Source organism: Caloenas nicobarica, chromosome 1 (genome assembly GCF_036013445.1).
Source record: "Caloenas nicobarica isolate bCalNic1 chromosome 1, bCalNic1.hap1, whole genome shotgun sequence".
NCBI lineage: Eukaryota > Metazoa > Chordata > Aves > Columbiformes > Columbidae > Caloenas > Caloenas nicobarica.
Window position 1 is genome coordinate 6,996,221 of NC_088245.1, and position 13,118 is coordinate 7,009,338.

The following is a 13,118-nucleotide window of genomic DNA, read 5'->3' on the forward strand; positions in this document are numbered from 1 at the left end:
TCCTGCCTACAGACTCAACAGAACATGGGACTAAAGACTTTCTCTGCCCAGCATATGAGACAGAAATGAAACTCAAGAATAGAACCTTTTAAGCCACAGGCTCCATTACAGAAGTGATATCGTGGCAACAAGTGTGTGTAATTTTATATACAACGGAAAATTGGGAGGAGTGGCTGAGACATCAGAGGGTTGTGCTGCCACACAGAGGGACCTCCACAAGCTGGAGAAATGGGCTGAGGGGAACCTCACGGAGTTCAACTAGGAGAAGAGCCAAGTCCTGCACCTGGGGAGGAACAATCCCGTGTACCAGTACACGCTGGGGCCACCCAGCTGGAGAGCAGCTTGGCAGAAAAGGACCCAAGGGTCCTGGCAGACACCGAGTTGAACATGAGGCAGAAAAGTGTCCTTGCAGCAAAGACAACTAATGGGATCCCAGGCTGTGTTATACTAAAGTATTGCCAGGAGGTTGAGGGAGATGATCTTTCTCCTCTACTCATTAGTGGTGAGGCCACACCTGGAGTGCTGTGGCCAGTTCTTGGCTCCTCAGGACAAGACAGACATGGATATACTGGAGAGAATCCAGTGAAGGCAAAGAAGATGAAGGGACCTGAGCATTTCGGCTGTGAGAAAAGGCTGAGAGAGCTGGGATTGTTCAGCCTGGAGAAGAGAAGGCTTGGGGCGGGTCTTATCAATGGCCATGAGTACCTGAAGGGAAGGTGCAGGATCTTTTGAGTGGTGCCCAGTGACAGGACCAGAGGCCACGGGCACAAACCAACACACTGGAGGTTCCCTCTGAACATCAGGAAACACTTGTTAACTGTGAGGGTGACTGAGCACTGGCACAGGTTGCCCAGGGAGGTTGTGGAGTCTCCATCCTTGGAGATATTCAAAAGCCACCTGGACATGGTCCTGGGCAGCTGGCTGCAGGTGGCCCAGCCTGAGCAGGTTTGGACCAGATGACCTCCAGAGGTCCCTTCCAACCTCAACCAGCCTGTGATCCTCTGTGATTCTGTGATTTTGTGAAAATAACACGACTGCACTGCATCTTGGGAAGTGTGGGGCCACGGGGAACCCACACACGCTTCAAAGCAAAGCTTATTTCTGATAATCATTCAGTCACCAAACAGTTAAAGAACATAGAAAAGAGAAGTAAATTAACTAATTGAACATCTTTACCATAAGTACCATACTACTGCCCTCTGCTGTCTTTTATTTCCATACGTAATATAAGGTTGAGAAATGCTGGGTTGGGTCTATATACTCACAGAACCTTAATCTACTTGTCTGTTCTCTCTGAATTAATAATTAAAATAAAAAGCAGAATATTCAGCAAGTTACTTTACTTTTTATCCTACTACTGGGGTGAGTCTATCTTCAACAAATTCTCTAAAATTAAGGCTTTCTTAAGAGCTCAAAACAAAATACAAGTATATGAACTCAGAGCTCAGATAGTTGTTGTATGAAAACATGCATCATTAAAAGAATGGTCTTATGGAATCTGGGATGTTTCCACCAGCACAGGACATAGAAAAAAGAAAGTCATCCTTGGTAAGATACAGTTATATAAATGCAACTTAAATAAAATACAGGTTCATATTCTGTACCACAACTAAGGTGATATTCAGCCAAGGATAGCTGTTCTGAGCTCTTGCAATTTTTATTAATACTGTTGATTTTGAAGTAGATAGAACAAGTGCACACTAGATGAGGCCCTACCACCTGGGAATTCAAAAGGAGCTTGTCATCCAAAAAGAAATTGGACCTGTAAACTGGACAGACCTTCCCACTGTGAAACAAGAGAATATACAGAATGAATTAGAAGGTTTACAAAGCAAGAAGAAAAAAAGTCTCAAATTTGGAATATTCAAAATCAGACATCATCTCAAATAATGAAGTCCATAACATCTAACGTTCAATGGGGTCTCCATTAAAAAAAAAGAAAAAAGGGAAAACATACAACCTCTCCTTCCTTCCCCTGCCATAATCCCTCAAACTCATAGACCCAACTAGTTCCAGGACAAGAAACGAGGCCACTGTCATGCAGCACTAACCTGAAGAGTGGGAACTGGCATTCTCGCTGCTACAAGGTATAAAACTGGTTTTCCTGAAAATAAAACTTTCTCAGTTACATCAGCAAGAGCTGCCCAAGCAGCAGAGGGACTCTGCCACCTCAAAAAAAATCGGTGATGAGAAGCGTAAGAATTAAAATCTGAAGTCTCACAAGAAAGTATATTTATAATGAAAAGAAAGTATATTTATAAAGGCTGCTGCCTTTAGAGGTTCTTCAACTTCTGTGAGTTGCATCAAAAGAAGAAAAAGTGCAAATACAAGAGTTGCTCGATCTCATTCAAAAAAATCTCAGGAATGCGAAGAGGGCTCTTCATTAAGGCTCTGTGTTCAGACTCCAAACTAAGTGGAGTCTGATTGATTATATTCTGTGAGAATGCCAGGACAGCTGGAAATTGCCAGCTGCCCTGATCGTTTCTCTTCTTCCTTTCCCTCTCAATTTAGGCAACTTCAATCACAGACAGATGAAGGTTGCCAGTGAAAGACAGAAATACTTTGGTGGAAATACTCAGATGGGATATAACATATAACAGTTTTATTTAATCTTTCAGGAAATTTATGATCATACTAAGTCAGGAAGCATTTACTATCTGCGGCGGTTGATTGTACTCGGGATTATGAAGCAGAATACAAATAGGAAATAAAAGCATAAGCTAGAGAAAGACCACACTGAAACACAAGCTTTGCTGTCCTACGAAATTTCCTGCATAAGAAATGACTGAGGAGGAGATGAAAGCTTTGTTTTGACAAATATCAGTCGCACAAAGACACATGGGCAGTCACACACTTCACAGACCGGTGTCTGTAAGGATCACGACTTTACCAAAAAGACGCCTAAATCCTCATATAGGAATCAAGGAGTGTTACACACAGTTATGGAGTTGTACACGAGTTCATTTTTTTTAATGTCACCCTTCATTACTGCTAAATCATTACTCAAATATGACAGAGATTAGCGCATGTCTGGTCTCAGTGTGATGACTCTTCGGTCTCTCTCCAGTTCCTCGTGGTCACACATCGCTGCCTTCCATTCCCCCCCAGCTTTATTTTTTTTAAGGTTTAAGCCCAGAAGCTCTAATGGGAAAACAGTGTGAAGTTCCCAGAGTCCCCACCTCACTCTTGCTATACATCTTCCCTGATCTTTATTGCAGAAGAGTAAACTGAAGGATTTTGCATGCGCGCACACACACCCCAGTGTGTTAATGTGATAATATCTCAGTAATTCTCCTTCTGAAGTTATGATGGGAAAAAAATAAGGAAGCAGCCTATAGGCAGCTCCACAAGAGTATGAAATGAAAACTGTATTTTGCAATTAAGCCTATGACAGTTTTGGATAATGTAATGAAATATATGGATTCGTTTACAGTATGAACAGATTTCTTCAAGGCAAAACAGCTGTATATTATGAAGGCTCATGACAAATGGGCTGCCTGAAGTCCTATAGTTTGTATGTACCTGCTCTATCCCTAGGACCATCACCTTCTCTTACTCTCTTTTTAACACCACTGGTATCTCTCAAGTATGCCATTTTCCAAAACCAAGCCATCACTACAATTATAATCCATAACCCTAACACACTATTACTTTTGGTGCTGCTGCAACGTTCCCTTCACTGCTGTTACTAAACAACACTGACTTCAGGAGCAGTCTGACTGCACAGAAACCATGGGAATGTCAGGTTAACTGAGTCTTTTAAGATCCAGTCTATTCATTTTCTTCAGCAATTTGTTCCCCTAGCGTTAACTACTTTATCCAATCAAGTGAAGACAGAAAACAAGAGTCAGGAATTGTTCTTGCAACTGTTGCTTCTGTGCTTCAAGATGGTGAGCATGGAAAGCTGGGATAAAAACTCTCTTTATTCGTGAGTTTTGTACAACCCTGAGAACACCACCAGGCTTTCCATAAAGAGCAGTGACAAATAATGTCTGACTTCCCACTGCATGCTTGGGAGGAGGCTGATGGTTTATTCTGTATGTTCTGGTTCACCTCTCACAAACGATGGGAGAAAGAATAAGAAAAATGCCCTTGTTTTTAAAGTCTCATGTTCTCCACCAGAGTTAAACAGTTAGTGAAAATTTTTCCTAGCCTCAAGCCAGGTTCATCCCCTCTATGAACATATTGGATTATTCCTGCCACTATTTATAGTTCGGCCTATAGTTTGTTACATGAACTGAAGCTCTTGCTGCTCAGCTGATCTGCTGTACGTTCTGCACGCTTGGTAAATAGAGGATTATTCAATTAAGTCAGTGTATCATGGACTGACATCACCAGTGGCTGAAGAAGACGAGCGCTGCTGCTTAGACAACACGGAGCTATTGTGCTACCTGAAAAGTCGTATTTAACGTTCTCTTTGCAAACAAAGTAGCTGTTACAGGTTTTTTTGACCATCCCTTTGACTTGGGAACACACTTGATCTTCAAATCACCCAATCGACACACTAAAGAAGAAAAGCCACAAGTTTAATGACCTTTAGCTTCTCGTTCCAGAGAAGATGACAAGACAAAGTAGGAGTAATAGAAAAACTTGGAAATATATTATTGCTTTTTCATGCATTCACTTCATATTTTAAGAAAATGAAGTTGTTTGCTTCTTAGTTATACCCTGAAAAACCATCAACCACTGGCTTTGGTATTTTTAACAAAAGCGAAGTGGAAGACATGTAGCTGCTGGTCCCAAAACTAAAGGTAGCAAGCAGATACAATGAGATGGGGACATGCTGAATAAATTTCTCCCTTCGCTTGAATTGTAGTATCTCAGATTCCTGATCATCAGACTAACAAGTATTCTGGGCTTGGTCTCTCACTTTAAAGTTTTTCGCTTTGCACAGAACAATTTCCTACAACAAAAGTAAAGGAGTAAGCTACCGCTGCAGGCCACTCACCCGACAGTGACCTGCTCCCCTCTGGTCCTCAGCAAAATACAGGTAGATCAGCAGCATCAGAAAATACCAACAGAATCCTCAACAGAAAATGAAAGTTTTAAGCCCTATTGAGGAGAAGATGGAACTTGAATTTGTGTATTGTTCTCACATTCTTATATTCTGTGCATTATCCACCAAATGGCCACAAGAACAGTTATGAAAAGCTCCCCAGAACAGCGTTGGGAATAGAGCCTCTCCAGCAGGTTTTTTTCTCAGCTGAAATAACTTCCCTAACTTTTAGATGACCAAGACTACAGTTCCAGCAAATAAAGTATTCACATGAAAATCCCTACCTAGCTTTTAAAGCAAGTAAAAGCACTTACCACTTAACGGCACATCTAACATAACCCACTTTCTGTCATTACCCCCAGACCATTATGTGTTGTCTGAGTCAGATAAAAATAATTCTGTAACTAAAAATCCTCAAAGCAATTTAAAGATTATTAACAGGCAACTCACTCCTTTAAAATTCACCTGCAGCTTCACATGGAAATGAATTTTACTCCTTTTTTTAAGCCAAGAAATGTTGTAGCGCTGGCGGGCACTGTTAAGTACCTACCAGCGTATTTCAGTTCTTCTATATTGATTCCAAAATAAAAAAGCCTATCAAGGTCTGAAGTATTCTATTCGAAAGTAGATCCCATTCATAACGTCGAAAAAATTCACCTCTCTTGAAGATTACGAATGCTACATTGCAGATTATTCACTGAAAAACCAGACTTCTCTTAAGCGGGGCAGGGCACTGAATGGCTTCCTATACTTTTTACCTTCTAACTCACTCAGTGCAACTTTCCTTTTAACAAAGTAACCAGGTATCTCGGGATATCCTCAGATATCTGTGCTGGCAAGAGCGGTAACTGAAACATCACACTATATGTCCCATGTTATGACTAATCAGTTTTCTTGGAGGCTTATTTAAGGTGGTTTTCTACTGATCCATGATCGTAAGATATCCTAGGCCCCTCAGTAACCCTGGGCTGAAAAAAAGAGGAAAAAAGAAAAAGGAAAGCATAGAAGAGGGTTTAAAAAAAACCTCATAGATCTTAATAAGATGCCACCAGTAACTCAAAAGAGTAACTTTAAATTTAAATATTAATCAGTACAACAACCAGTATGCAAAGGAATAAAAAAGTAAAGCTAAAATATCATAACCCTGGGAAAGGGATTTGTGACTCCTGAAGAGTTCAGCTATACCCATTTAAAGGTGTCTCTTCAAAGTTTACGAGGATTTTCCTTTTCTTCCTCCTTCGCATTCCCAAACATAAATCAAATACAACTTGCAGCTCTCTGCAAGGCGAGACGAGCAGGTCTGACGCTTCATCCGCTCCACAGATTCTTTTGCAGACGTGCACAGTTTGCCGTGTGCTCCCAGTTCCAACCCCAGGGTGCAAGCACAATGCAGCCCAGCACACAATTATTACGAGGAATGTGTCAGAGAGACGACACAATATTGCCCTTAGAAGTTCCTTGCATTCGACCATCAGTTTTCTTGAATTATTATTATTGGGTTATCATGTATTATTGCAATTTGGAAGAATAAAAAGCCTTTTTCTTACAGTGTGATTTTTTTTTCAGATCTCACAAACAGAGACAATCTAATTTAAGGTTATACATTCATTCAGAAGCAATAGCTAATGAAAAAAAGCATGCATAACTTTACCTTTTCACTATTCTTGTATTTTTCCCAGCTTTTCAGCATCTTAAGCCATTTTGTAGTTCTTTCAATTTCAAGGTGTTTTTGCTGAAAAGAAATGAGAATTTTTTAATCTTTTAAAGATCAATATACTTAATTATTTATGTATTTCTAAAAATACTGAGGAAAAGTTTAACGCAGCATCATCAATTTTTTAGCCAGTCATCTAAGAACAGCAACAGACAGTAGCATCAGTCCACTTAAAACATCCAAAAAGCCAACCTACCAAAAATCGAGCAGAAACATTTTCAGCACTATGTAAAGCATCATATTTTATAAGAGGAGTTTAAAGTACAAGACTTCTAAAAGTTTCTTCTCTACACATGTTGGGCAAGTACAAAAAACTGCAATTTGATTTTATACTTGGTAAACTTTCAGACAGTTTCTGCTGCAAGCTTTTTAAAAGTGAGTTGACTCCGACATGATGATCATCTTTACCCAGATTTGCCCTAATCCCAATGAACTACTGTTTGCCAGTGATCACACAAACCATCCTATCCTAAAAGGCACAAAGATAAAAGGCACAAAGTACAGCAATCAAAACAAATACATGCAAGAGTGACAGTGCGGTAGCAGAAATAGGAATAAGTTCTAATTTTGGACATTGAAAGCCTTGCTATAGCTCTCACCCTTGCTCAGTACATCTTTATGTAAATGGCCCTATAGCTTAACATCAAGGATTTCTTACGAAGGGAAGACCTATTTGCTTAAATTATATTACTGACGACATTTCAGTAAAAAAGTGATAAAATGAGAATTCAAAACAAACCCTACAATCTCAAAATACAGTTATATCAAGTAGTATAACATGTAACATAATAAATACGTGAATTCCACACGTTATTTATATTATATAAAGCTTTCAAAGCATAGGACAATCCTACTATCTTAAAGACTGCCATTCTGCCTGTGAAAACCTTGTTACAGTTGCCGTTGACTTCTTGAATTTGAGAACCCAATAAGCACTTGGAATTAGCTATTTTAGTCCCCGGAATTTCAAGGCACTTTGGCTTTCCATTGCCGAAAATCTGTATTTTGTTGGCTCCAATGATAAGATTTTTTAGTCCGTATTTTTACAGGCCAGCTCTACATCCTGTTGTTAAAAATTTTTTAAAAGACACTATTCCAACTCTTCCATAACGCTTTGGAGCTGAGGATCAATACTGGAAAAGCTAAAGCAGAAAAATGTATGCGTGTGGCTATTGCTTTCTCTTCAAAGACGAAGATAAACAAATATTTAGTTTGTTTGCAAAGGATGGCCCATGTACCTCCAAATTCAAAACCAGGGTTTAATAAAGACAGGAATGATATTCTGTTTCATACGGTTAGTGATGCAATTGGGTAACAATGTAGGAGTTTAATTTCAAAGCTCTGCAGGATACTGAAAATGTATTAATGCTTTCATTAACTGCACCTGAAATGTTGGGGGAAAATATAAAAGAAAATTATTACTTATTGTCTCAACAGAATTCTAATTTTACTTCTAGCTTTTACTCATCAGAATTCGTGTATTATTTCTTAGCTATCAATGCAATAAAATGGGCAAAAGATTTCTTTCATTCAGGAGCCCAAAGATTTACACTTGCAGAAGTACAACTGATGACTGTTTAGATCCACCACAACCACGATTCAGTCCGTGAAGTGTCCTGGAAATGAGTTGGGTTTGGTTTTTTTAAGTTATTTTTATTTGGATCCAACTGACGTAAGCCTGACATAAGAAAGTTATAGGGAATTAAGTGCCTCTAATCTCTCAGCCTTATCTTATTCATGTTACAATCAACTGCCCGCGTTCTCGTTCAGGTTCCATGGCTGTATTTGGCAATATCTCAACCACTTGCTTTTTAATTTTTTTTTTTTAATTATTTAAAACATTTTTTTTAAGAGTTAGGTTAGAGGGGAACTATAGAAAAAACTACTGCTTCCCAGATTTCATAGGTTTTACAACACTGTTTCTGATTCTCCTCCACACTTGCAACCCCTTTAAGAAATGAGCATTTCTAACATCTCTAAAGCAGATGTTCTCTCGGCACAGTTTCGATTGCAGGAATAACATTGCTATCAAGTCAGGAAAGGTCTCTGCCCTCAACAGGTTGTTCAGATAATTGGTAAGAAAAATAAAACCCTATCTGCTCCCGCAGTCTTTTTGTTTGTACGTTTGATCTACTTTCAAGATTTTTGGTTGTCTGAGCCAGAAGCTCACTTCAATTGTATGTTTGTTCAAGCTTTTATGTCTTCCGTGTCAATTTATCCCAGCTCTCAAGTGATGCTACTGTAGTCAAAAATAGCAATTATTTCTGTGTTCAGTTGTCGGAAACTTTTAGCTGTTTTTTTCCCAGTCTGAATTATGTTCCCTTTCATGTCTAACAGTTGCGACACTGAAAACATGGGTAGTTCTGACGCAGCTCATTGCAGGGTGGATGGATGATGCTGCTGCTGTTTGAGGCAAGTTCCATGTAGTCACCAAAAAAAAAAAAAAAAAAAAAAAATCCATTTATCTATCTTCTGAGTACATTTTACACTTTGAAGCATTTTTTGCCATTGGGAATCACAGAATCCCTAAGAGAAGCAGAGGAGGTTTCTTATTCTCATGTTAGTAAATAATTCACTACCGAAAGCAAAAAAGAATGAAGTTAAGTTGGCAAGTATCCACCTGTGCTGTAGCACACGGCCTTCCTGGAGAGCAAGTGGGCTGGAGCTCAGGCTTAAAGCAAAGCTTTAGTAGAGGCCTCAGACTAAACCAGGACCCACCAAACTGTTCCCTGGAGAATTTATAATCAAGTAAACCAAAGACAAAACCAAACAAACTGAAAATGACTTACAAAACATTTCAGAGCACTTCAAAAACAGAGTCAAACACAGACTCCAGATTTCCTGAGGTCAGTTCTCCGTCCGCTTTTCTAGATGATCTTTCCTCCCCTAGTTTTATCAGACATGCATCTGAAGATTAAGTAGTTCATAATGCAGGACAACGATTCAACGCATTTAATGCCCAGCAAGGTAATAAAGCATCAGAATTTACTCTGCATTCACAGTAATAATGCCTATTCTGAAAGTATTACATATGTAAATACACGCAGAGAAAACCCAGTTTAAGCTTTACATTAGAATATATATGAAGAATAGAGATTCAAAATTCACAAGGATACTCAACCCTTCACATAAGTTGCAAACTAAATGAAAACATGATTTAGGAATGTTTTTTCAAATTCACAAGTAAGGCAAAAGGCAAGCATAAATAGTTCTGCCAAATAAGTGAATTTTAAAAATATTGCACAGAAAGCTTTTAGCGCTACCCTATATTAACATGACACATTTATTATCTTATGAATGGTTTCTTGAAAATTGTAAAGATTCAAACGCTGCTGAAAGTAGACAGACAAACCTCAAACCAGCAGAGGTCAGGATATCATCAGGAGTATAACCACGAGTCTAATACAGCAGCATTACCGTGTGGTGACAAAACCAGACTAGATTTGCAATTTAACACTGATTCAATAAACACAGTTTCTATACTGACATTTTGTCTGAGACAGCATGAATACAATGTGGGACAGAGAACTGAGACACTGTTTTCCTCCAATAATTTAAGGTTGACTATGAAGCCACAGTGAATCAGAGCTTCGAAACACACATAGCACAATAATTGCAAGCTGTCTAATATTTATGCTCATAGACTCACCACCCTGCTGTGTCCTTCTGACAGAAATGCATTTATATATATACTCACTATGTTATTAAATGTAATGGAACACGACAGGAAAATGTAAATATTTCAGGCTGCGTATGCAGAAACGCCCATGAACCAACACAAAACAAAAGGAACTCAGCAGTTCCCCTCTTTTATAAGTTCTTCTTACTAGCCCTATACTGAAGCCCAAAATAATTAATTTTCAGAAAAACTGCTGCTCTTACCACTCGCGGAGCTGAGCTGCCTTAGAAAATGTGATTCCATCCCTTTTCCGTGCTGGTTTGTGCAGCCAAGAGAGCCAACTTTAAACTTACAGCTTTAAACACTTTATCAGGAGTTTTCTGATGATCCAGAAGATCAGTACGGACAAACAAAAAGGGTCTGGTGTTGCAGACCACAATGGGCCAGACAGACCAGGGGGGAATGCCAACAGTATCTAGGCCTGGATATGTAGAAATTCAGTTCCTGATGATTTTAATAAAGGCTCTCCAGGTTCCTAAAACTTCAATTCCCAAAGTTCTTCTTCAGCATGCTCCAGCAGCAGCAGGATTTTTGGACTAGGCCCTGCCCCAGCTGCTGGAGGATCTTGCGTGTCCAGAATACACCTGGTTCGTCAACTGAACATTACAAGGAAGGTCATGACATTTCCGAGGCTGCCAAGATATTTGTCACCATTTCCCAAAGCAGAAAAGCCCGCTGTATTCCTCAGGGGAAGGCGACGTGCACCTCGGCATCAAAGCCACCACCTCACTTGGACATTCCAGCCACCCAGCACAGCCGCTGACAGATCATGACACAGAGACAAAAGCTCTGGCTTTTTCAGGGCAGAGTTGGGTGTGAGATCTTCAGTAGCTCTGTTTCCTTTATTAAGTTCTATGACGGGCAAGGAAATTCATGTCTCATTGTAACTAGTAAATGTAAGATCGCGTGGGCCCCAAGGGATCCATGGGTGAGTTAAAACAGCCCCAAGTACCACAGCCCTTAGAGGACTTAGGACATGTTCTTTTGGGAATGCAAATCACTAAAATGCTTCATCTCCTTATTACCCAATGATTTATATTTTAAAAGACTTAAATCTGTAAGCGTTTACTTGCTAGTCAAAAAACTGGAAGATGCTGGGGGTGATAGTTTTGAACTAAAAAACAGTGAGATTCAGGCTGGACATGGGGAAGAAATTTTTTACACTGAGGGTGGTGAAACACTGGCCCAGGTTGCCCAGAGAGGTGGTGGATGAACCATCCCTGGAGACATCCCAGGCCAGGCTGGATGGGGCTCTGAGCAACCTGATCTGGTGAAGATGTCCCTGCTCATGGCAGGGGGGGCACTGGGTGAGCTTTGAAAGTCCCTTCCAACCCAAACTGTTCTGTGATTCTATGACTTACCTTTTCTATCACTGCATCATGGACAGGAAGCTCTTCTGGACTGAAAACAAAGACAAAGTTCATATTACTCTTGATTAATCTTGGCACAAAATCATTTCTATATAGGTTCTTACAAGCAATCACGTACAGCAGCAATACGTAGCAGTGAGTAAACAAGAATTCTGGACTTCAGAGAATTAAGACAATGACATACAGGAACCCTTGGAATTTATTTTTCAAACACAGACTTACAACATTTCAAGTACAGAACTAGAATTATTTCAGCCTTAAGCCTTCTAAATCAAAGTAGTTGCATAGCTTCAGAAGACAGGGGTTTAACAGAAAGTTTATTTTATCTTTACTAAAAGAACACTGTGCTGTGCTACTGAACTGAAACCTAAGTGAAATTTTTGTTTTGTTTATTAGCTCACACTACTGTTAGCTGAAATACCCTTATAAAAGGTCTTCCTTTTTTCTACTGTGCCTTGTGAAAGGGACTGAGACTTTGCTTGACTTAGGAGAGTTAACTTCCATTTTCCAAAAACTCTGCAAATCTCACTGTGATTAACAGGCAGGAGGTGGTAGAAAAAAAAACAACAAAAAACAAACATTAGTTTTAGAAGTAGGTATCTAATTAATATTAGAAAACACAATCTTTTCACTTAGACTAACTCTAAAAAGGCAGGTTATTAACTGAAAGCTTAAAAAGCAGCCTTTGAACAGATACATTTTCAGACTTCGTATTATTTTACTTTCATTCTGAGGGCTCTAACTTCTGTTTTTCTTATCAAAGAAACTTGTGTTTTTCTTATCAAAAGTAACTGGACCACTTTGATGCCAAATGAGCCTTCCTTCCTTTCCCTGCACCGTCTGTAGCTTCAGAAAACACAGCAGCTCATCTGTAAGTAGCAAGACCCCTTGTTCCTGCTCTAGAGATCAGATAAATAACACCCAACAAAACCCTGTTTAAAAGAGACTAGAAAGGAAGCACTGTGTGAAATCCTTTAAAAAAATATTCCTACTGAGCCTTGATATTATGAAATAATTCCTACCCATACCATTATAGCTGTCTACAGTGAGGACATGAAAACCCAGTATTTTAGACCAGTATCAAATCTGTGTAAGGGCAAAAAAAACACTGGGGAAGGCTACAAAGGTAATTGTTGTGGCAGCTGATGTGAGAACAGTCTGATGCAAAATGCTTCAATTATAATTGACTTCATTTATTTCATCTAAAAGATGCTGTTTCAGATCCAGAAGTTATACTCGAGTAACAAAATATGTTGGAATTACTTCACCTAATGGAAAAGTTTGCTCCAATCGACGCCTTTTTGACGGCCACACAGAGTCAAAGTTTCCAGTACACAGCCTAAAAACTCATTTAAAAAC

At 39.3% G+C, this 13,118-nt stretch overlaps 1 protein-coding gene across 2 annotated transcripts in view; it reads right to left on the reverse strand.

Annotated features, from left to right (window-relative positions):
• USP6NL (USP6 N-terminal like) overlaps positions 1–13,118 on the reverse strand; it is a 125,124-nt gene that overhangs the window by 33,543 nt on the left and 78,463 nt on the right. For both annotated transcript variants that reach the window (XM_065644523.1, XM_065644533.1), the window contains 2 exons: positions 11,751–11,790; positions 6,648–6,728 (listed from right to left, as the gene is read on the reverse strand). In XM_065644523.1, the coding sequence (XP_065500595.1) occupies positions 6,648–6,728; positions 11,751–11,790 (121 nt within the window). The remainder of the gene's footprint in view (positions 1–6,647; positions 6,729–11,750; positions 11,791–13,118) is intronic.